The following is a 25,451-nucleotide window of genomic DNA, read 5'->3' on the forward strand; positions in this document are numbered from 1 at the left end:
ATTACATATGGTTCAGAATGGAGTAACCTTATTTACATTAAACCTTTTGGGGAAATTTGACTCAGTTCGTGACCAGAATCGTGGAACGAATTAAGTTTGTGAACTGAGGTACCACTGTATAGTGATGTCTCATTTCCTTTAGAGGGCGCCATTTCTAGTCTTCATGCACTTTTCACTGGGAGATGCAGAGCAAAGTGCCAGTGAAGAAGAGGGAAGAATTAGGAGGCTCGGTGAAACCCAAAATTTGCAGGACGCTTTTTAACGGTCTAGGAGAAAACCCCTAAAGGTGTGGGAGGGACTCCAAAACAGCCCAATTGGGACCGACCATGTGCAGTGGTCACAGAAGAAAGGCTTCCTGGATCAGGCCAGGTTCCATCTAATCCATTCTTCTGTCCACACAGGATCCCACAAGCTGGACATGAGAACAACAGCACCTTCTTGCCCATGTTCCCCAGAAATGAATAGACCAAGCCAGGCTGCCTCTGATCCTGGGGACAGCTAATAGCCGTCTGGGCACCTGAGATGCCATGGATAGACTGGGACCCAGGAGATCTGGGTTCTAGTCCCCACTCAGCTATGAAGTTCATGGGTGACCTCAGGCCAGTCACTGACTCTCAACGTAGCCTACCTCATAAGGTTGTTGTTGTGGGATAAACACAGAGCCAAGGAGAACTATGTAAGCTGCCTTGACTACATCACAAGAGAGCAAAAGGTGGGATATAAATCAACGATACAAAATATATCTGATGATGTAATACATTTTTTAAAATTTAAAACAGTGACTATAATTTATTATTTTTGAAATGGAGATAAATATCAAAGCCAGTAAAACATGGGAAGGGGTTTACTTAAAATTCAGCTGACACATATGGTTAAAAATGAAGCAAGAAGCAGATGTTGGTTTGCTTGCTTGCTTGCTTGCTCTTAAAGACTTGGCTGGTCTTGGTATTAAGCACCTTGATTGTGATGGGTGAAGAGGTCTCCCCCAGGCACTTGGACACCTTGGGTGGTCCCTGTTGCTAAGAAAAGCTTTGTATGTTTCAATTTCCTCTTGTCAGGTGAGGAAGCTGCAGGTAAGAGACAAGGCAAGTAGCTTGAGCTGCATTAGATGCACCATGCATCTAAGTAAATGCATGGTGCATTTACTTAGAAGCAATTCCTGCAGAATTCAAAAGAGGTCCAACCAAAACTCTGGTTTATTGGCTCATCAAGCCAAAGACATATGAAAGTTTTCAATACGTTGCTCCCAACTCTTAGAATATGTAGGTAATCTTGCAAACTAGCACCAAACTACCTCTTTTGGCCTCAATCTACCTGGATCCTAACATCTATATCAGGGGTTTTCCTCCAGCTCTCATCTCCGACGGAGGCCCAGAAAGAGGCCACAAGAAGGAGGGCCTTTCCAGTGCCCCCCTCCCGCCAGGAGTGGAATAGTCTCCCTTCCAAGGCCTGCCTGGTGACAAGATTGTCATCTTTTTGGCATCAGGTTAAAACTGCCCTCTATTTCCAGGCATTTAATGGGTTATATCCACTCTTTTACCTATATCTAGCTTTTAATGAAAATGTTTTAGATCTTAAACTGTTTTATATTTTTATATATTGTAATTTTTATCTGTTTTAAATGTGCATACTGGAATGTTATACCGCATTTGATTGTATTTGTACTTTTCTTGTAACTTTTGTATTTAATTGTTATGAACTGCCTAGAGAACTTCAGCTACTGGGTGGTATAGAATGTAAATAAATGAATAGGAAAGATAGGCATGCAAACAGTAAAACTGGGTTTTAAAATGGTAAAACTGGCTCAAACTAAGCAGGCTTTCTACCTGAGGAACCTGTTGTCCTCAAACTAACTCGCTTCTCCCCAAACCAGCCAAGGAAGGGCTCTTGTTCCCCCACCCTTTAGCATGGTGATTAGAACATCTTGCCCCAAAGGGAAGGGATGCCAGACCATCACCCAGGAAAATAATTTTCAGGGAAGGATATTTAACAAATACTTCTTTCAAGTTTCTGAAAAGGCCCTTCATGAACATTCAGCAGGACCCAAACTCTGAGTTGCAGAGAAGGGTCACGGGGGCTGGAGCTGTTGACGAAGGGTGGCATTTTCTATTTATGGAGGGACACCAGGCGGACCAAACTAAAAGTCGCCAAGGATGTGCTGACACCAAGGCATTGAGGAAGAGAACTTTGGAAGATGCAGCAGGACGCAGAATGAAGAAGGGTGCAGCCTGGTGTCTGATGGAAAGGATTCCTGCTGAAGCACCTGAAAGCGCACACACATTTCTTGTACTGCTACTGGAAATCACGAATCCAGTGCAAATAGTGACGGAATTACTGCCCCTTTTTTCTCAACTTCTTTCTGTCTGAAAGTGTGTCTGTTTGTGCTGTTGAACATTTGAATAAAAGTGCACCAGAATGGAAAGGGGAACAATAAAGATGAGGGAGAAATCGGATGGGTTTGTTTACGTATTTCTGCCCTTTCGAACTACTCCTATGAGAACCTAAACTCAGTGAGCCTTTGAAATTCACACATCAAATTTTACAGTGGGTTGTCTGATCCCTGCTTCCAAAAAAGTATTAAAAATGTGTGCATTAAGGAAAGAAGCATTTGAAAAGATATCATATTAAGAAAATATGTGTCTTAGGTAAAATCCATGCAAATGAATGTATTAGAATAAATGTGCATTAAAATGCTTATGAATTTTCATGTAGACTTTAAGAACAATGTTTCAAAAATCTCAAAGAACCAAATGTAAGACTGGAGAAATCCTTAACATTTGAGACAAATTGAACTTAAGATGGGGAAAAAGCAAAATTGCGAAAAAGCACAATGGAGAGATGCATCCTTCTTGATTGAATAATGACTTAAATAATATAGTAACATATATTGCTAGAGAGACATTTCCCTACATTCTATTTTAATTCTTCCCTCCCCTTCAAAAATTGGCATGTGGGTTGAATTGGAGTTCGGCCTCCAAATGAAAATTATGTCATAAACACGAATGCCAAGTTTAATTGCAATCTCACAGCGCTCCAGGGAAATACCACATTAAAGATAATTTTTTATCTCTACTTGTCCGCTTGAAGCCAGTCTAGGACCAAGCTGATGTTCAGACTTGAAACACAGAACTGGGTCCTGGAGGCATACATGAATATTTTTGATATCTGAGCCACAGAGGCAAATAGCCTATTATTAACATATTTCAGAACTTTCCCTTCTCACTGGAAAACGGGTGCACGGGTTCAACGTAGGGATGTGAAGAGCAGGCTGGAAGCCAGTTCTCTTGTGCTCACCAGACTTCTTTCCCGCACTTGGCCCTGGTCAGGAAACGAGTTAAGCTGAAACCAGGTCCATAAACGCTCAGGAGGATGACAGAAAAGCACATAATTCTTTGCACAACTTATGCAAAGTCACATGTGCAGGGAGCTGGACTTGCTCGGCCTGGACTCACGTCCTGCCAAACACCCGCACAGAGTCTCGAAATGAGGCCGACGTAGGAAAGAGAGTGGCCTGGAGTCCTGGGCGCTGAGCTGAGGACATCTCATGGCTTCCCACCCCCAAACCAGATCCCTCACAGCTCCCTGTTTGAACCGGGGCAGAAAGGTATCCTGCACAATGGAGCAAATTCCAGTCTTGCTTCTTGGGGTTCAAGGGTTGCAAACAGAATGCTGAACAAGTAAGCACATGAGTCGGGGTTGCGCCAGGGGCCCCTGTAGTCTGGGGGGTGGAGAGTCATGAGGATTCCCATCTCCAAGGCTGCAGACAGCATCCCGACCTCCGAGCGGAGGGGCGCAGCTCTGGCCCCCATCCTCACAGTCCCCAGGTGGAAAGAAGCGCACTGCTGCTTCCTGGGGCTGAGAAAGCAACACTGGAGACGGGCAGGTGGAGACAGAGCAGTCACGGGGCTGCATATCTGGCTGCCTTGCCAAACTCCTCGCCTCTCTCCCTGAAGGGCTCCGACCTGAGAGGCAAGAATGGCCTCCAGGCAAAATTGCAGAGACCAGCTCTGCCACCCTTCCTGCTCTGCACAGGGCGCCCCTAGTTCTCCAACTCTGGGGGCTCCCAGGCACCCCAACTGGCAGGCCCTTTCGGGTGGCCCCTGGTTGGCCAACAAGCGTCCTTGGACAAATGTGCTGTTGTAGATGGCGCTCCAGTTGTACAGGTAGGTTTTTTTTAATGGCAGTTTTAGCAGGGAAAGCAGTGCCACAGGGCAGTCATGAAGGGAGGTCTGAGTCCTTCTATTATCTTCCATCCTAGGGAAGACATCTGTCAGGTCCAAGAGATGGCCGCAGGTGCCCCTGGCTGGAGCACTGGGACCAGGGATGGTGGAGGTCCTGCTGAAATGCAGAAGAACCAGAGGCAAAAGCAGAGCTGAGGACAGATCCCATCAAGGCAGGGCAGGCCCAGAAGCCAAGGCAGAATGAGCAACAAGGGAGGGCCAGATCTCTGGCAAGGCATGGCAGGTCCAGAGGCGAAGGTGAGGACCGGCAAGGCAAAGTCTGACTGGAGAGAGGAGCAGGCAGGAGCCAAGACACAATCGAAGGCAAGGCAAGGCTGGAGGCAGGATCAGGAAAGCAAGGCGGCGGCTGCAGTGGCCCACGGAAGGAGCCTTCCAGCGCCTGCAGCTGCCCTCTGCAGTCTCCAATCCTTGTGAGGACCTAAAAGGAAGCGCCGGATCCTGAGGAGACTCGCAGGGTGAATTGCGCGGCCTGTTACAGCTTCTGATCCTGACTGTGTCATTCTCTTCTGCACGGTAGACAGAGGATACAGGGGGATATTGCTGCATTTTGGTAGCATCTGTCTGCACTACTGACCTTTCATAACTACATTTAATTCATCTTCTTCTAAAAGGAATCAACATTCCCCTTTTCCATTGTGGAAAGATAAGTATTCTTGGTGTTTTCGCAAGCCATGGTCAACATCATCTCAAAATCTAAGAGACACGCTCCATGCCCTATTTAAACACAAAGAGCGTCCTGGGTTTAGAGGGGTCACAGATGCCCCAGTGAAGGCAAGCCAGGGGTGGGCTGCCCACGTGTCAAGAAGCAAGGCCAGTGCGTGCCTTCCCATCATTCAGCAGCTTCCATCACTTCCAGGACAAGAGTGCGAGGTCCCGTCATAATCAGGCTGCTGATGGTCTGATAGTCCAAATGCAGAACGTACACCCCATTCACAGAGTAGACAAACTGGCAGACCTAAAATGAGGGAAACAGAAGAGAAGTTACAGCTGACTCTCACTAAATTCCAAGTAAGGTGCCATGCTAGGGTAGGGGCATTCGCGGCGAGAATCAAGGGTGGCACGAAAACATTGTTCCTATTTGCAAAATCTTCACAACCCCAAACACAAGCAGAGATGCATGTCTAGAGTTTGCATGTGAATGTGCACACATGCCTGGATACATCCAGATGCATCCAAAATGTGCATTTGTTCCCCTTGTGCACATGATCCAATGTTCCCCCAAATTTGCATTTTCATGTTTTAGCCAATGGGGTGAAATAGGCATGAAACACGCACATTTCTAAATCCCTGTGTTCTTCCAATGGGAAAATAAATGTATGTATTTTAAATATTTATTTATTTTGAGCTTTTATAGATCATCACCATAGTCATACGGCTCTCTGAACAGTTTAAAAACTAATTTCCAGATCAAAAATGTGGATATTTTCCAATCAGGGAAAAAGATACTTAACTTCAGAAACACGAAAGGGCTGAAATGAGCATCAAGGAAGTACGTGGGAATTGTCAATAAGCTTGAACATCTCACGTTCACTCACCCCTGAAAGAATCTCTATCAGGTGAAACACCTGTGGAATTTCCTGGCTAGTTCGAAAGCATATTTCACCAGTGAAGTGACATTTTTCACAGAAACTGTGGCATTCGCTTCCACAAGGCAGAGTGAGGGCCGCCGGCTTGGATGCCTTCAAAGGGGAATTGGACACACTCACAGAAGGGGAGAAGGCCATAGAAACAGGGTGAGTCAGAAGGGGCCTCCCGGGCCATCTAGTCCAACCCCCGGCTCCAGCCGGCACCACTCACGACATGCCCACCATGTGCATGTCCAGCCTGTCTTTGAACACCCGCACCGATGGGGCCTCAGCGACTTCCCGTGGAAGCCATCTGTGACCACTAGTCCTGACGACTATCTGCTGGCTTCAATATCAGAAGTTACGTGCCCATATACCCCACGTGGTCAGGAGGGGACCGCTGCATCCATTAGCCGACTTATGGACCACTGTCTGACCAAAATCCCCACTGGAAGCTCCCAACAGGACACAATGCGACAGTTGCACCCACTTATATTTCCCAGAAACTGGTATTTAAAGCCATACTGCTTCCAATACTGGAGTCAATATATAGCCAGAGAGCTTCCACTCTCGGATAGAATAGGAAACTAATATTAAAGTAGCAAATATGTAGCAACGGGATGTTAAAGAATTTTGATTACAATATTGGGGTAGCTGGGAATGTGTCCTTACATTGACCATCATCACAGGAAGCCTTAAAACAATTTAGCAAGGTTGCCCACTATGGCCTTCTTTTATCTTTTAAATTAATTTTATTTTCTTAGCATAGCAAATGCAGAAAGAAAAAAGTACATATAAAATAAGGTAAATAGAATAAATGAGGTTGCCAAGGGATTTTAAATAAATAAAACCAATACATTCAAACGCACAAATTTATCTATCTTTCTGCCATGCAGCACTCTATGGGAGTTCCAAAATAAATTATTAACCTGTACACCAACAAGTTTTCCAATTGCTTTAAGTCCTCCTCACTTTTTAAAGAACTCCCTTTCACATCCCATTAACTGTGCTGGGTATAGAAAAATTTCCATTTATCATTAAATCCTTCAACCGGCCTTCTATTTACATAGTTAGTTAATTTTGCCATTACCCAGCATGACTTTTACAGGTAGTGGGACAAATTCCAAACAAATAGCTTGATCCCAAGATGGATTAGTGAAGGAAGCTCCAGGAAACACTTTCACCGATATGACAAGGCTCAATGAATTTTAAGTGTTGTACCAAGAAACTGAACAAAGCTTTCTACTAATGACCGGGATATAAGTGCTTAAACAAACAAACAAACAAATAAATAAACATAATTGATGTCTACAGAAAGGCCTAGGAAATAAGCCACCTTCTAGCAAGGCTGTTGCTCTAAACCCCATAAGGTTTATTTCTCTCTTTGCCACCTAGGGTGGCTAGACTGGTAGGTAAAAGGGTAGGGTTTCTTCAGGGGTGGCCCCACACCTCTGGAATTGGTTTCCATCAAGGGTTTGCAGGATCCTTCTTTCCAGGTCTTCACGGAAGCTCTAAAGTCCCACCTCTCTCACAGGCCTTCTCCTAATCTGAAGGCTTCACCTTTTTATTCGCATTATCAGTGTTTATAGCATTCCCTTGAATAAGCATTGACTCTTTACTGTGCTTGTGTTGTAGAGTTTTGAATTCTCTCTCTCACACACTACCTTGAGAGAGTCCTGCCCTCAAGGGCAGCCTAAAAATAACCCTAAATAAATCTGTGTTGCAAAATCATCATTCTGTGTAAAAGGAACAGCTCTTCATACAGCAGTGAGAATCCCATTAGTTCCAAAATTCATCGAAGTGATGGAAAAGATCTCGGCAGTGCACTTCCATTAACGCCCCTCTTCCCACACCCCCTCGAAAGCAGCAAAGCCACCCCCCCGTGCCCCCCTCCCTGTTCATTCCTAAGGAACTGATCCTCAGCAAAGCGCACAAAAACCACTTGCTTTTGCTTCAGTGGTCTCAGGTGGCCTTTACCGCATGCCTGAGTAGACAGCGAGAATTTGCTCACTGAATTAAGCCGTATACTTTTTCCACAATCAGCAATAACTCATTCATCGACCCCGTTTTAATGGGCCTTCCTATGCATTCTGATCAAGGCAGCGACTGGGACTCAGATCTGTCTGGCACGGGTGCAAATGATCTCAAAAGAAAACTTTCAGCCAAAGTGTCTTTCTCTGTCTTTGTGTGCGCATGTGTGCACACGTGTGTGTGCGTGTGCGTGCAGGAAAGGGTGTGATGGTAAAAGGAGAGGCGAAACACAGGCTGACGACGACCATCTTTCCTTTCCCATCATGCTCCAGGAGGAGTGCTTTTCCAAATGGAATCCAAACAGTTAGGGGAGAATGATCCCTGATACCTCCCAAGAGGGGTGCTAAGCAATGGCAGAGCATCACATTGGGGAAAGGAAATGTTTATGGTGGCAGTTTGTGTCATTCTAAGCAGCCCACAGAGTTTTCCAGGGGATTCAGTCCTCCTTTGGTCCCTCCCAATCCAAACCAAGAGAAAACGTCATCAATGGAAAAACTCTTAGCCCCCCTTTAATAAGGCTTCCCTTATTCCCATATAATAAGCACTGGGCATGTTCAGCCTTGAGAAGAGAAGACTGAGGGGGACATGATATCCCTCTAGAAGTACCTCAAAGGCTGTCACAAAGAGGAAGGTCAAGATCTCTTCTGGTTTATGCCAGAGTGTAGGACACGGAATAATCCATTCAAGTGGATTATTCAGATTCAGGCTGGACATCAGGAAAAGCTTCCTCATTGTCAGAGCAATACAACAGTGGAACCAGCTGCCTGGAGAGGGGGTGGGCTCTCCCACACTGGAGACACTCAGAAAGAAACTGGGCAGCCACTTGAGTGGGGTGGTGTGACTTGGTGTCCTGAACCAGCAGGGGCTGGACTCGATGGTCTTCATGGCGCCTTCCAACTCTACTCTTCTATGATTCTATGATTCTATGTCTTTCATCATCATTGCCATTTTGGGGCACTGCAACTCATGAAGGATGGATTATGTAAGCTGCTTTGAGTGCCTTGAAAGAAAAGAATCAGGATATAAATACAAAAATAAATCTGATACCAACATGGCTCTAAATGAGCTTTGAGGTAGGTGGTGTTTGGAGAATGTGAGCAACCTTGTTGGGTTGGTTTGCACAGTGTGTGCACACATTTTTTCAGTGTGTCCCCTCTAGTGGAAGAGAAACACTCTTATCTCCCTTCAGTAAGTGATTGGAGATAAGAGCTTTTTCCTGCCAGTGAGAGAGGATAGTGCTCTGGGATTAAGTGACTCAGTCCTGCTTGCTTCTGAAGCTGGTCCAGCTTAGGTCTGAAGAGACATCATGCTCATGAAGCAGAGTTTTGATATTAATAAGTATTGCTGACTGATTCAATCCTGCTCATTTTTGAATAGACATATAGGGAATTGCCCTACTTATTTTTGAATAGGCAAAAAAATCGGGGAGAATCACATTTTGCCCCTCCCCCCCAACAAATGGAAAGCACGCTCCAAGGCCGTTCACAGACTGGAACTCATCCCTTGGACTGGGATCGATTCCCTGCCCCTGGTGGGGGGGAAGCAACTTGCATGCATGCTCTGTCCTTGAGGCTCAGGTTAAGACTGCCACCTACCTTCATGCCAGCAGCAGCTGCGGGTCCTCCTGGATCTACAGCCTGGATGTGGCAAGGCTGGCCCCCACGCACCACAAATCCCCAGCCTACTGCATCTCCCACAATCTGTAAACCAAAGGGAGAACGACTGCCATTGTCCTGAGGGGGTCTGCAAGGCCCTCAAGCCCAGCCCCCTGCCCAGCGAGTTCCTCTTTATTGGTCCAGCCATTGTTTAAAACCATATGGAAAATGCAGGGATCAGGGAGCCCTGGGCTGAGGCCCGAGCATCTCCTGAAAGGACAAGTTTGCCGCTGGTGGAAAAGACCCCTTCTGGAGATGCAGCCCCGGCTTTCTCCCACTTGCTGCTCTCCAGATGGGCTGCCCCACCACAATCATGACGGGATGGGGGGCGGGGTCCAACCCCTCTAGAAGGGAACCAGGTTGGGAACACTGACATAAACAAGTCTGGGCAGCTTCCCATGACCTTCACAGCCCCCAGCCTCACATTTTCAGAATCCCCCCAGTTCTGAAATGGCTTGATCCAATTAAAGCAGCTGCAAGGAGCCCAAATAGTACCTTCCTTTTGCAAGCTCAGTAAAAGTGCCATCCTGGCCCAGCCATGTAGAGTTCTTGGGTTTGCTCTTCCTACATGAGACCCCTTCTTTTCAAAAGCCATTTGACACCACCCACCTGCTTGGTAGCAACTTCTGATTGGCAGGAAAATGTTGCAAAGCAAACCCTTAAATGCTTTGGCCAAGTTGGCTGGGCATCGGAGCAGTTGTAGTGTGACGCTTCAGGGAGTGACCAGGCTGGGAAAGGCCAGACTAGACGAACTGACAAACGATTTAGTTGTTTAATTTCTATGCCAGTCCACAGCCAGAGCTCTCTAGTCAGTTCACAAGAGCATTTTTTAAAGAGCAAAGTAATAGACGCCATGAAAACATCATAAAATTCAACAATAGAACATTCAAAACCAAACTTAAAACAAAACAATGACATATCTAGAAATGACAGACTGAGAAACTAAGATTGGGACAAGCTCTTTCAGAAACCACCCCTCTAGCATTCGTAGAATCCCTGCTGGGCTTGGCCCGCTCTTTCAAGGTGTGTTGAGCCAAGGGGGAGTCCAGGAATGTTTGCAGACCTCCAGTTGTGTAACCCGCAACCCTCTCCATCGGGGAGCTGCAGAATGCGGAAAAGAGGTGCTGCGAATGGGTGCGCCAGGCACCATTCCTGGCAGCCAACCTTCTTCCTTGCTTGCTTCTGCAGTCGTGTGCACGGCGGCTGTGGATCAGTTCCTGGTGCGTGTCCAGGACGCTGGTTGTGCTTGCCGGGACCTTGGTGCCTGGGCTGCAGCAGCGCAGGTGGGAATCTGGGGTGCTGAGAGTCCCACCCCAAACAGACTGCTCACACATCCCTACTCGCAACAGCTTGAAGGCACCAGTTCTTTGCTGTTTAATTATGTAAAATGTTTCTTTGCTAAGATTCTATAGTATTTTAATAGTATTTGAGCATCTTGTTTCCAAGGACTGTCATAAACCAGCCAGAGACCTTTAGTGCTGGTATAGAAATGAAATAAACTGATGATGATGAGGAGGAGGAGGAGGAGGTTCCAGAGCAATCCCTCCTGAATATCAGATGCAAGGATGGACCAAGAGGCAGGACTATTTACTATCCATCGGGGGAAGCAAAATGCCATATTCAATAGACTGCTGGTTTGATCCATCAGGGCTTGTCTTTAGCACTCAGGGAAAGATCTTTATGACTCGATTCTTCTGCTTGTGCACTCCGCCCTTAAGGGAGGCTTAAGTCTGGAAGCCGAGCAGTTGGACGGATCCATTTCAGCAATAATGCTAATGTAACATCCCAATGACCGGGGTCACTTACCGTTAGTGTTTTCTTGAGATACGGGGCCCCAGGGTTCAGGAGCTCTTCGTTGGTGACACGTCTCTTTAATACTTGTGGGGAGGAGGGAATGACAGATCTAATATGAGGGTCAAGTACACCAAAAGGTAACACAGCAGATTGAGTGGAGATATGAATTGGGAACGTGCAGTGGGAAAGACAGGCTGGGCCGGAGGGGGAAGCACACCCAAATATACCTGCTGGAAGGCCAAAGACAATTTGCAGAGGAATGAACAGATGCCTGGCCTTGACGGCATTAAAAAGGCATTCAAAGGCATGGCAAAACATTTAGCACAACTAGCTTTTTACAAAAAGTACTGAAGTGAATCTAATGCGACTGTGATTTTTACAGGCTCGGCTCTGGCATCTGCTAATCACTGGCCAAGATGACAGAAAAGGGTCTTGTTCATAAAGACAAGGGAGCGAGGAACAACGGATCAGAAAGCAAAAAAAGGGATGTCCCACTTTCTCTGCCAGCTGGCCTGCCTGCCTGCCTCTCCACTTCTCTCTGTCTAACCATCCCGGCTTCAGAATATCCCTTTGGAATTCAGTCCTTTTAAATGCAACTCGGCTTAGTCCTGAGTAAGCAAGGAGAGGGTTGGAGTTTGATTCTGATTTTGCTATGGGGCAAGGGAGGTGACTCTTTGCTCTGTCCAAGTGCCCCATGGTATGGCCTTCTAGTTCTGGGGATAAAGGTGAGCGCTTGAAACAGAAGTGGGATTTTGTGGGTACATCTGTCTCCCCACTCCCTTGCCCAATCATGCGCTAGCCAAGAAGGTCTCAGGGATGGCAGCGGACCCCCATGTGTGGGTGTGGTCCTTGGCGGATGCCCAAGGATGCTTGGTTCATACCCATGGAGAGAGTCCTCCCACTTCCTTCTCGCTAAGCACTGTGATTGGAAGTTAAAAAGGAGAACCCTACTGGAGTCCTTCCCTGGTTGGAAGCTACACTTGCCAGTCACAAACACTGTGTCCCCACTCTGACTCCCTGCTCAGCCTTTCTCTTTTAGGGAGAGTTTGAAGGAGGGGAGAAACGGAGCCCTTGTTAACAGTCTGTCCGCATCCTTCGGATCTCCAAGGGGACCCCAGGGCATTGGAGCAACCTGGTCCACAACAGGCTGCTCTGGGGAAGCCCTGCAGCAGCCTGGACAAGGACCATGTCGCTCTGAACGAGCAGCCCAGTGTGGCTGAGAAGTGGGCATCTCTCCTCTTACTCTTTGCACGAGACACAAGGCACATTTCGAGATGACTTTGGTGATTCTTTGTGCCTTTTTAACTCAAAGCAAACCGTATTTGAGCAAAAACCTGCAGGAGGGGGGTTGCCTAAACCATCCCCTGAAGCTTTCCATCTTTTTCAGCTCAAAAGCATTCTCCCCCTCTGAATATTTCGACCACATGCAGGAACCTCCGATGGGTAACATTCCCCACCAATGGTGGGGGGAAGATAAGCAAGGGGAGGACAATTTTGAATTGAAAACAACTGGCAAGCCAAGAGGTTGTAAGCCGCCCCGAGGTTTCGGCAAGGGGCGGCATAGAAATGCTATAATAATAATAATAATAATAATAATAATAATAATAATAATAATGAGTCAGCAGCATCTCCCATCCTGAGCTTCCGTTCAAAAGCAGGCAGAGGGAACAATCACCAGACTGCACAGGGTTTGTGGCTTGAGGCTTGAATTTTAAGCCCCTGCCTGTCAGTGTCACCATCTGGGGTAGTACCTTAAGTCCTTTGAACTAAGCATGGTCCCTGGCCATCTCTGCTTATACCCGAAACAGCACGCACAGCCAAGAGCTTCTCACCAGATTTAGGGTTGCACTCAATAGCTGGAAGGAAGCCCAAGCTCGGGGAGAGATTGAAATAGGAGCTGGACGAGCCGGCAAGCGAGGTGACGCTGCTCCTTCGAACGGCTGAGACTGCCCTGATTTCCTTATTGGGCTGGACTGAAAGAGACAAACGGAGCTCGGCTGAAATGAGAAGAATCAAGCTCCGACTGCCAGCATCTTTTTCAATTCTTCCAGGAGGAAATGGAGGCATGGCAAAACCCAAAGCTCATCTGTGGAACACCAGGCCGAGGTCAACCGTGAATGCATGGGCAGCACCCCGTTTTGAATGTCTGCAGTGTTTGGTTGTTGCCGTTGGCTAGAGTAAGGGTCGGGATATGCATGTTGCCTTGGCCACGGTCCCTTCAGCTGGGCGGCTGCTGCTTTGCCGGACATGGGAGGCAAAGTTTGCACTGAAGGCTCTATGGAAGGCAGGGAGGGGCATACCCTTCGCTGCTGTTGGCAGGGCCCCTTTTGCTCGAACTCAGCAGCCGCGAGACTTGAGGATAACGGCACCCCTCCTTACTGCCCCCGCAGTCTTGCATTACCTGAGAGAAAGCTGGATCCGTTCTGCTCAGGGTTGAGTTTACGCAGGCAGAAGGGGCTGTCGGGGCTGTCTGAGAGCGGCCTGGGCGAGAGCTCACTGAGCAGCTCGGTGAGGCGCCTCCTCCGGCGGAAATTGATGCAGAACTGGTAGACGAGGTCGCTGTCATGGAAATGGTACCAGGCCAAAACTGGGGGAAAGAGCATAGGTTGGGGAAGGCAGATCAGCGACAGTGTGGGGTAGTGGTTAGAATGCTGGATGGCGACTCCAGACATCCGGGTTCTAGTTCCCACTCGGGCATGAAGCTCACTGGGTGACTTTGGGTCACTCACTGACTCTCAGGCTGACCTACCTTGCAGGGTTGTTGTGAAAATAAGGAAGAAGGATTTTGTAAGCCTTGCAGGAGGGAGAAAAGAAGGAGATAAATAGGAGTGAGTGAGCGAGCAAGCAAGCAAGTAAAGGCAGCGATTGGCCACAAGCTGTCCCTTCCACAGGAAGTATTGCCAGGCAGTGGGGTTCACCAGTCCTGAAACAGCAACCTGGGTCTGGGGGACAATCTCTCTCTCTCTCTCTCTCTCTCTCTCTCTCTCTCTCTCTCTCTCTCTCACACACACACACACACACACACACACACACACACACAGCGCGCATTGGCTTCCAGTCTGTTCTGAAGCCAACTCAAAGCACTGGTGCTCATTCTGAAAGCACTGCACGGCTCGTGACCTGCAGAGCTGGCTCCCCACACCTCCCCAACATCTGAGCAGCATCAGAAGAGGCCTGCAGGATCAGGCCCAGGGGCCGTCTAGCCCAGCATTCTGTTCACACAGTGGCTAACTAGATGCCTGGAGAAAGCCCACAAGGAGGACCTCGAGGCACCCTCCAGCCCATGCTCCCCAGCCAGGAATGCTGCTTCTGCCTCAGGAGGAGGGAGAGAGCTGTCGGCAGTAGAAACCTGACAGGGGACAGACCGGGAGCACAATGGCTTCCGAGGCACCTCCCCAGTCCATCCACAGGCTCCGTCCCCTGACTGCCATTTCAAAGGACGGAGCCGGGGCAACAGGGCAGTTCCACCCAGTGGGCAGGTGGCGCCCCAGTAGTGGAACAGCCTCCTGCAGAGGCAGACCTGGCCCTGTTCCCTTTTTCTTTTTTCTTTTTTTTTTTTTGGACGCAGGTCAAAACTGCCCTCTATTCCCAGGCATCGAATGGCATAGGATGGGTTATTGGGTGGTAAGAAATGAAATAAGTAAATAATAAGGTGAGCTGTTTTAATCAGGTCTGCCTTGATCGAGGATATTTTACAAGAGTTTCCTATTTTTGTACATTAGAATTGCTAAGCTATTTTCAAATTTCTGCATTAGGATTTTACAGTGTTTTACTGTATATGTATTTCGATTGTATCTTTTCGCATATTGATTCATGCTTGTGAATTGCCCAGAGAGCATCAGCTGGGGGCAATATAGAAAATAAACATAAATAAATCTGTGAGGGCACACCTCTCTTCAGCCCCAACAGCCAGGCCAGTGCCTTGTCCTGACCCGCTGGCCTTCAATGACCCCTTTCCCACGGGCTCGCATGCTTTCCTTCCCCATACCGTGCTGAATGAGCCCATGTTCCAGGAGAGCCTGGCAGAGCTCCACGGCCTCTTTCCGGGTTGCCACTTCACCTTCCTGGACGAGCCAGTCGACCATTTCACAGCCCAGAAAGGTCCTTTGGTATTTCACAGAGTTCTCCTCTCTGACCTTCAGGATGGGATCTTCCACGCTGATCAGTCTGGAGGAAAGAAAGAGCACGGAAAAAGGGGCACGGTGGGTAGGAGCTGTTCCACAACAGGAGCAGGACCATGTGTTACAGCCCTGACCGGACTGTACCACTTCATCTGTGGGGAGGAACCAAATGCCTCGCTTTGGAAACGTCTTCAGAAAAGGGGCTGCTCTTCTTCTGTCCGAACTTTAATATGGGCACAACCACAAGAGGGCATTGCGAGTCTACCTAACACTGCTCAGGTTGTGCTTGAGCAAACCCTTCCTCCGGGCTAAAGTTTGTCCTGATGGTGTCGAGGTGGAACCTGCTCAGGCTGCATGGGTCCTAGGGTGCCATCCCAGAATAAGGTTTCCATTGGGCGAGACATCTGAAGCTCATGACGATAGTCCACTCCCAGGCATGGATGTATCAACCAGCTCAGCTCAGCTCAGCTCTTCTCTGCCCCTTTATGTGCCTGACACATTGGATCCTGTCATTTCCTCTTCTTTTTCACACTTCTGGCTCGGGGGCAAGTAAAGATGTGAAAACACAAGAGGCACCTTGCTGGGCTGGATCAGGCCACAGGGTCACGCCCTGCTGCGCACAGGTACATCTCGTGGCAGCTGATTTCATAAAGCAATACAATCTGTGAAAGGAGGTTATCGTTTCTCCTAAATCTCCTGCCAATAACCACACTGGGGGGTGGGGGGGGGGGACTCCGAGCTCCAGCATTATGAAAGGAGGAGGGGGAAATGCTCTCAGCCCACTTTTGCAATACCTTTGCATTGTTTTAGAAACGCCTCTCATGTCTGCCCTTGGCCATGTTTTTCATGTCTACGTACCACCCCAAAATGTAAAAGGTCAAAACCCTTCAGCTTATTCCCCACAGGGGAAAGTGTACTTGCCACCATTTAAAAAAAACTGGATTCACAAAGGTTAAATTTCAATGTGTGCATGAACATGTAATTTATTTTATTTTAGTAATTAATTATACTTATGGGCCAGTACTTGAAACTGCATTTCCAAAAATGCTCTATTTAAAAAGAAGCAAAATTTCAGACTTGAGCATTGAATGATGTCTGATCTTCCTTTTCGTCCTGTTTTAAAATTAAACATACAAGTAGGCCATTAGCCTGAAATCTATTCAAGCAGATGCCTGTCTGGAAACATTGCAATGAGGTCTGATAGTTGTAAATCTAAGTACCAGAAATAAGATTAATGTGTCAACACTTGCCACTAATGTGGAACAAATTTCCACTTTTTAGCTCCACCAGAGCTTGAGGAATTATCAGCTTTTGTCTTCTCCTGAATCTCTGCGAAGAATTAAAACCCCAAAGCTGAAGCCAAGTGACAGCAGTGCTAGTCTCAGGTTTTTAAGGAATAGGATTATTCTGAGCCCCAGCTCAGAGGTCCAGCAAGCTCAGTGCTGCGGCCCCGAAGGCCGAGTCTCCTCCCCAGCCCTCTTTGCAGCCAGAATGGAGAGAACTCCCTCCGTGAAGGCACAGGTCCATCAGAAAGGAGGAAAGCCTCTGTGCCAGGGAGTGGGGAGGGAGGAAAGCTGGAGCCGACGGCACACGCCCCATGCAAACAGTGGCCACGGAGATGGAAGGCAGGACATGAAAAGTAGTGGTGAGGAAGGTCAGGACTCATTCCATGCCTTGGATGCATGTCAGCTCCTGAGTTCAGAGGCTCAAGGGCTCAAGGGGAGTGGTGCACTGCACTGCCCCCGACACCCAGCCGGCACTGTGCCCCCATCCATGCCCAGGACCAGAGGGCAGCCTGGACCTGGTGGTTCAAAGATTACAGTGATGGCACCAGGGGAGCCTCAGTGGGGAGGTCATCCCATACAGGGCGGACCCCACTTTGCAGGGCCCTTCCCTTGTTGCCCCCTTCCAAGCCTCTCTCTGAGCCATTTGGAGGGATGTCTCAGGCGCTGCTCATGGCCTCCAGGCAGATTCTGTTCCAGAGAGATGCCCTGCCAGGTATTGTGTTCCCAGCACATGTAAGCCATGGGTTAAGACCAGCACCTTGAGCTGGGCTCGGACACACCCAGGCAGCCCGTGCAAGCAGGACAGAACTGGTGTGACACACTCAGGCCTTCTGGCTCTGCCTACCACGTTTCAAACAAGCTTCCAAGCAGACTTCAGGGGCAGCCCCGCAAGGTAGGAATCTACCTGGAAGCTACCAGGTGGATGCAACCAGGTCATGCTGTCCAGAGAGGAGCATCGTGGGGCTACTAGTCTTCTTCGAATGGAGCTTCCAGGGGTCCCTGCTCTCTGTGAGTGGCCCTGCGCAGCCCCACGGTCGCCAGCTGCTCCTGAGCTTCCCCCTTGCTTGCTTGACTGGCAGAGGAAAAGATGATATGATGTCTCCTCCTTTTAGATCCAGAAGGATCTGGACAGACTGGAAGTGGGCAGGAGACAACAGGATGGCGTTCAATGTGGATAAGTGCAAGGTCTTGCACTTGGGGCATAGGAATGGGCATCATAAGTACAGGTTAGGGGACAAGTGGCTGGAGAGCAGCATTCAGGAAAGGGACCTTGGGGGGCTGGTTGACTGCAGGCTAAACATGAGTCAGCAGTGTGATGCGGTGGTCAAGAGGGCGAGCGCCACCCTTGGTTGCATAGCCAGAAGTGTGGCTTCTAGATCAAGAGATGTATTACTGCCACTCTATATGACTCTGGTGCGCCCACAACTAGAGTATTATGTTCAGTTCTGGGCTCCAAATTACAGGAAGGATATAGTCAGGTTGGAATCAGTGCAGTGTAGGGCCACAAGGATTGTGGTCAGATTGCAGGGAAAGCTGTATGAGGCGAGACTGAGGGAACTGTGTCTTTTCAGCCTGGAGAAGAGGAGACTCTGAGGGGATCTGTTGGCGACATACAGGTATATGGGGGGATGTCACACAGAGGTGAGTATAGACCTGTTTTTCCTTGAAGAGGAGGGGAGGATGCATTCCACTGGAACAAAGCTCAGGAAACCAAGGTTCAGTTTGAATGCCAGAAAGTACTTCCTGCAAGTTAGGACCCTGAGGGGATGGAATGGGCTTCCGTGGGAGGTGGTTGAAGCCCCATCAGTGAGGCTATTCAAGGATAGGCTGGACATGCTCATGGTAGCTCCACATGAGTGGAGCCGGCTGGAGCCAGGGGTCAGACTAGATGACCCCAGAGACTCCTTCTGACTTGCTCTGTTTCTGTGTTTTCACGGACACCATTGTCTGAGCCTGAGCAAGACAGCAGGGAAACTCAGAGTCTGGGAGCACGGAGGAGAAACTGCAGAAGGCTCCTGATTTGCCTCAGCCAGCCCAAGCAGATGCCAGCCCAGGCTACCTTGTGTCCAACTAGGTGGGGAAAGAGAGGGTCATGCCAGAGCCCACAACCAGTGAGAGCCACCAATCTGAGGCCCCGTGACCTTGGAGCAAAGGACTCACGTCTCATAGAGGGTCTGGCCCCTCAAGAAAACCTTGACGTCCCTGTTCAGGGGGAAGGTTCCGTCATCCTTGCGGAAGCGATACAGCAGCTTGGCATCCTTGTAGTCGAGATGTTCATCACAAACTGAAAGGAATGCAAGGGGAATGTTAGCCTGCGCCAGCAGAGACTTACAAACGCCACCTCCAAACACTGGCAAGCTCACTCTATTCTGAAGTAAAAATTCAAGGTCGATAGACTTCATCAATTATGCAAAATTAGCTAAGCTGGCCTCCAACTGTTTATAACCAAAACATGACAGTTTGCCAAGTCCAAGGCCAGATCGTGTCTGATTCCTACAGGCAACAAAAAGCTCTCTTATACAACAGGTTTCAGCTTGGATCCAAGACGCAAGCAAGGACAAGCCATGGCAAACTTCTCAAGGAAGTTCCACAGAACTTGAGCCACCAAAATAGTCCAAAGAGACGGGGAGCTCCAGGTTTGTTCTGTTCTGTTCTGCTTTTCTTCCAACCCATCTTTTTTTTTTCTCTTGAAAGGAATCCAAGGCAGCTTACATGCTACTTCGCATCATTTTATCCTCACAACAACCCTGTGAGGTAGGTTAGGGTGAAAGTTAGGGCCTTGCTTCATGGCAGAATGTGGCCCAGAAGCCAGATGTCCATGGCCAGTCCAACTCCATAAACCCTGTGCCACATTTTAGCAGGTTCAAGACCGAGAGTGAAACAAGCACATGCAGAATCCATCCAGATGTTCCGTGGGACGATGCATCAGTGGCTGGGACTGTGGAGACCCAGGAAATGATGCAGTGGAACATTCTGGAGCACAGGGTCTAATAATTATTTAGATATCATTAGCATTGCTGCTGCTGCTGCCGATGACGAAGATACATTTAATTTTTGTTTTTATTTATTTATTTATTTATTTATTTATTTATTTTATTAAAACATTTTATGCCGCCCCATTCGCCTTGGGGCGGCTTACAACAATAAATTAAAAGTAATTATAATATAAATTACAATAAATATAAACATTAAATTAAAAATACAAAAATACAAAATAAAATAAGCCACCCTGGCCAGATAAAATCTAGTAATACTAACAGTTAAAATGCAGCTTAAATAAAAAGGTCTTCGCCCGGTGCCGAAAAACAAATAACGACGGCGCCAGGCGGACCTCTCTGGGGAGCACATTCCATAGATTGGGCGCCACCGCAGAGAAAGCCCTCCTCCGAGTAGCCACCCTCCTAATTTCTTTCACGGAGGGTTCCCGGAGAAGGGCCTCTCCCTCAGATCTCTGACTTATCAGCTCTGACTTATGATGGGCCAATGAAGGGGTCTCCTGTCCTTGAAAGCCCGGCTCTGCTCTTGTAAACTCGAGGCTATGACTTCTTTTATGGAACTGATTGCCTTGATTCCTCTCAAGCTGGTTTATATAATCCTCCTTTCCAACAACCCTGCGAAGTAGACTAGACTGAGAGTCAGCGGCTGGCCCAACTCGCCCGGCACACTTTATGACCGAGTGAGGACTAGAACCCGGGTCTCCTGCATCCCAGCCTAGCACTCTAACCACCTTGCCGCATTGGCAGAAGGAGCAGGGCAGGGTCCAGCAGAAGGTAAAGGGAGGCAGTGACCTCAGATACCTGATTCTGGCTGCCACAGCGGAGCCTACAATCGCCACGTACTCTTTCCAATCACTCTGTCACGCTCTTGTCTTCTCTCAGGGCAGGAGCACCCGCTTTCTGGGCACACGACCCTGTTCCCACCTCAGAGCAGACCTCTTGTTGACGTTCTCAGCAGTGGCAAAAATACCCAACTGCCATCAAAAATTGGAGGCACACCATTCCAGAACAGCCAACTGCAAAATGTTCCTTGAAAACAAGATAGATTAGGCCATCGTGGGACTCTGGAGTAGGGCAGCCAGCATGGCTGGTACCCCATAAAATTCTGCTAGCTACTAGCAGCAGCCACCCCAAAGTTGCCCAGCCCTGGTTTGAAGCATCAGGAAATATTAGCTCTTAATCATGAGCAAAGCGTGCATTTATCCACTTCATGTGAGACTGACTAAAGTTGCCTGTTGCTACAACACTTCCACCTTTGGATGCCTCCCTGAATTCCTTCCCCATCTCAATCCCTTCTCGCCTGGCACTGCCAGCCACATTTAATTTATGCGCACAGCCATTTTTGAGTGTTCCACTTTGACATGGTGCCTGTTTGACATGGAGAGTTTCACTTCCCCCATTATGCCTTTTTCTGTCGTTACTGCATGCCGCTTTCCCCCTAGACACCTTTGGTGCCCCAAAAGCCACCCCACACTTCCTAATTCTCATTTTAAAAACCATCTTGTCTTTTCTCACTGGCAGCTGGGATTGCTTCAAAGTCAAGTGCATGTTTCTGGCTGCTGGAATCTACGTCCCCATTTATTGCTTCCAGGCCCGACTGCGGCAGCCCTTCTGGGCGCGTGTCTAGGGGAAATGTCCCAGTGGGCCCAAAAGTCACCTGCCTGCTCTAGAGTTTGCCCCAGAGATGACTGCCTGCCGCCGCTGCATTGCACCAGTTTTCCATTATGTACTTATTTTCTCTTGCGGTGTTAGTGCCCTGCTTTTTTTTCCTGCAAGAAAGTGCAGGCAGCTTATTGAACCCTCCTGTTCTCCATTTTCGCCTCACAACAACCACCCTGCGAGGGAGGCTGGGCTGAGATCAGCAACTCGCCCAAGTCACCCACCACCCAGGTCCCTGGCCCCCCGCCCAACACTCCCATGACCACAGCACGGGGTCAAGTGTTCCTGGGCCAGCGATACGGGTCCTGAGGACAGACCACGAATGGGGTGGTGGGGGGGTTAGTCGCACCCTCTACGTTCTCCAGTCTAACCTTGGCTGAAGCACACCTGGGCAACCTGCTGTGGAGCTCGCTTGCTGATTCTCACCTGGAATAGTGTGTCCCGTTCTGGGCACCAAGGTTTAAGAAAGATGCAGGTAAATTAGAAATTGTCCAGCAGAGGGCAACAAAATTGATCCAGGTTTGGAAACACTGCCCTGTGAGGAGAGACTGGGAAAACTGGGCATGTTCAGTCTGGAGAAGAGAAGACAGGGGGTGGGGAGTGGGTATGATATCCCTCTATAAGTACCTCAAAGACTGTCACAAAGAGGAAGGTCAAGGTCTCTTCTTGCTGATGCCAGAGTGTAGGACACAGAATAACCAATTCAAATTGCGACAATCCAGATTCAGGCTGGACATCAGGAAGAGTTTCCTCACTGTCAGAGCAATGCAACAGTGGAACCAGCTGCCTGGGGAGGTGGTGGGCTCTCCCACACTGGAGACTTTCAAGGAGAAACTGAACAGCCCTCTGAGTGGGATGGTGTGACCTGGTGTCCTGCTAGAGCAAGGGGTTGGACTCGATGGCCTTCCTGTGCCCTTCCAACTCTACTCTTCTATGATTCCATGATTCTGATCTGACTCTCCTGCACTTGAACTCACTGCCCTGCTCTGGGCAGCGAGGACTTTGCACCATGAAGCAGAGGTGGAAGGAAAGGGACAGATGGGACCGCAAGCAGCACCGGAGAGCTAAACTGGTCTGTTCTGCATCTCGAGAGCTGGCCACCTCCCTCAAGCTCTGCCCGCTGGCTAAGGGGTGCAGATTCTCCAAGGAGCAGCTGCCCCGTTCCTGCCAGCCCAGCCAGGTGGCTCAAAGCCTACCTTAGCAGAAAGGCCAAGGAGAATTTCAGAGGAGCTGGCTATCAGAAGTCCTGGACCGCAGCAGCACAGCCAGACAAGGCATGGCATCAGCACTGGCCTGCTCCCCCCGTGCCCCCCCCCCCCGGAGCTGGCTCTGCTGGCCTGCGCCGTCCTGGCTCCTTTCTGCAGGTGGAAAAGTGCAGGGCTCGGGGAAAGATGCCTGCAGCTGCCCTACAAGCAGCTCGCCTGGGGTCCATGGCTTGCAGGTAGGCACGCTACCTCCTCTGTTCCTGCGGCTGCTGTTGGCAGGTGTGGAAGGAGTGTGTTTATGCAACGGGGCCTGGAAGGATGCTTCCCTTGAACCCACAGCCGATTTGCACTGCGTATCTTCCTCAGTGCGGGTCCTGGGGGTTGGTCTCCATGAGCTGTCGGGAGGCCAGCAGTGAGTTCCTTTTTGCTTCTGCCGAAATATCTTTTCGTCCCAGTTGGAAGCTGCCAGGGAAAGGGGGGAGCTGCTTCTGTGTCAGCTGCAACCTCCAAACACTTTCAAGGGCAGCCCTCATAAAGCGTCTTACAAACATTTGGCATATCAGGCAGAAGGGAGGAAAATGAGAGCTCTCTCTCTCCATTCCAGCCATTACAATTATGCACATGCCGAGGCTGTTAGCACCTCGGCTTGAAGGGTGTTTAATTTAGCTGGGCGAGGGAGCAGAAGGTGCGAAGAATGGAGGGCGACGAGGCGGCTGGGGCCACTCCTGCTTTTTCAGAAATTCACTAACGGGGTGCATTGATGGCGCCCAGCGTTCCTCAGCCTAGTGGTGATGGGAGCTGTAGTGCAACATATCTGGAGTGGTCCGGGGTAGGACAGGACATTCAGAGAGATGCCTTCTCAAACCTTGGTGACTTCATGCAGCCGGTGTTGCTGGCACCTCTCGGTCAATGTAGCCCCCATAGATAATCCTGTACACCCAGAGCAGAACTCTGATTTCAGGAAGCTTCCCTTTTCCCTCTGTCCTGTTAGCAAGAGATAAGACTCAAGATCCGATCTACATTTTTCCTAAGGAAGGAGACATGGCTGGGCCTGGGAGGGGGTTGGATCCATCAAATCTATAATCCTCAACACACCTGTTCTCCCACTTCCTGAGGTCAGAGGGTTCGGCGGTGCTGAAGGCGAACAGAAGAGAGCTCTGACATGGGGACCCCACCCCCCAGAGTTCTGACAATAACTTGTAGGGCAGGCAGGGGCTGCAAAATCCTGTGCCCCCTGGGATTCTGCCCCAGATTGCTACCTGAATATATTTTGAGTATACCATGTATGTTTGTGATCCACAGAACTGGGGGCGCTCTTTGACATGTTCCACTGACTGGAGAATCTAGGGAAATTTGGGAACAGGGGATGCGTGATACAGATACATTTCTGATGAGGGGGAATTACAAGCCCAGAAGGAAACTACTATCTGATATAACACCTTAAAAAAAAACGTGGATGAACTAAACAATGGAAAGTCAGACACAGCAAAAACCGGGCCCAGCTCTGCACATTTTGCAAGGGATTATCCATGGTCTGATGACGTCCTTGATAAGCTGCCAAAAAGGTTCTGTTTCTTGCCAATATTCTATTAGTTAATTAAAAGTCTTGGGATTCTTTTGAAACTACCCTCTTGGCTGTGAAAAATTAATAGCAGCTACTTGGGAGAAGGGAGGAGAGTGGGAATCAGATGTGTTAATAATTAACCCAAAACTAATTGTAAGTGCCTTATAGCACCTCCGCAGCAGAGTTAATGTGATTCAGAGTAGACCGGTCCTTACCTCAGGCAGCAGATGTCAGAGACTAGAATGTTTACCTTGCAATGCAATTCAACCAGAGTCAAAAGATCTGCAAACATCACTCCACGGGATAACTGATTAGCCAAACTGAAGCATAAAACCCATTCCCTTGGCTTCTGGCTCCACACATTCACCTCCAGCAGCTGTCAAGGGTGGCCTCCATATCTGTGATTTTCCATTCCCTGTGCGAAAGCCACAGCAGCTCCTTTGCCAACTAGTATCCCAATAAGCAGCCAGCTTCAGGCTTGGAGGAGCAGCATGGCTGGGTGTATTTGCTGATTTCCTTCTGTCCTAGCTTTCCTCCAGGGAGTTCAAGAGGGTCACATGGCCCACTTCCTTCCCCTGTTTTGTCCTCACAACAACCCTGTGAGGTAGGTTAGGCTGAGAGTCCCTGACTGGTGCAAAGTCACCCAGAGAACCAAGATCTCCCAAGCCCCAGTCCAGCTCTCTAACCACTACACTACTGCCAGTGAGCCAGATGTGAATGGTAGATGAGATGTGCAATGCAACTGCAGTGAAGACTTGGGGTTCCTGACTGGGAGCAAGAGCTTTAAGCCAAAGTGTGTTGCCATCGGGGGTGCTTTTCACCCTGCCCTTCTTGAGTTGGAGGTGCAGCGCATGTGTGACATTCAGCCATGGTTCAGGTCTCCTTTGCAAAATCCGCGCATCAGTGCCGATCTTCAGCACTTGCATTATGGAGGGGGAGGTTGAAGAGCCTTTAATAAAATTCACAAACCTCACCTCTCAACTGCATTGGCTTTTAGCCTCTCGATACTATTTCTAAAAAGCAGTTAAATGTGCAATCCTATGCATGTTGAAACAGAAAAGGGTCTTTTAAAATAGCACTGCTAGCTGCAGAATGCTAGGTATTTTCTGCCAAGACATGTATAAAAGGGGCACTCTGACAATTGAAGAGCCAGTGTGGCGTAGTGGTTTGAGTGCAGGACTGGGACTCGGGAGATCCGGGTTCGAGTCCCGGCTCAGCCAAGGAGCCAACTGGGTGACTTCGGACCAGTCACAGACTCTCAGCCCAGCCTACCTCACAGTGCTGTTGTTGTAGGAATAAGATTGAGAACAGCAGGAGAGAACGATGTCAGCCAC

The 25,451-nt window shown here is 48.9% G+C and overlaps 1 protein-coding gene across 1 annotated transcript in view; it reads right to left on the reverse strand.

Moving 5' to 3' along the window:
* Window positions 1-5,070: 5,070 nt before the first annotated feature.
* The window catches only part of LOC123036298 (DEP domain-containing mTOR-interacting protein-like), a 36,820-nt gene continuing 16,439 nt past the window's right edge, over window positions 5,071-25,451 (reverse strand). The window contains exons 3-9 of the mRNA XM_044455444.1: window positions 18,854-18,977; window positions 15,275-15,453; window positions 13,688-13,873; window positions 13,119-13,259; window positions 11,299-11,369; window positions 9,433-9,537; window positions 5,071-5,196 (exon numbers count right to left, since the gene is read on the reverse strand). Of these exons, the coding sequence (XP_044311379.1) occupies window positions 5,071-5,196; window positions 9,433-9,537; window positions 11,299-11,369; window positions 13,119-13,259; window positions 13,688-13,873; window positions 15,275-15,453; window positions 18,854-18,977 (932 nt within the window). The remainder of the gene's footprint in view (window positions 5,197-9,432; window positions 9,538-11,298; window positions 11,370-13,118; window positions 13,260-13,687; window positions 13,874-15,274; window positions 15,454-18,853; window positions 18,978-25,451) is intronic.

Source organism: Varanus komodoensis, unplaced genomic scaffold (genome assembly GCF_004798865.1).
Source record: "Varanus komodoensis strain SLA01 unplaced genomic scaffold, ASM479886v1 scaffold8, whole genome shotgun sequence".
Lineage (NCBI taxonomy): Eukaryota > Metazoa > Chordata > Lepidosauria > Squamata > Varanidae > Varanus > Varanus komodoensis.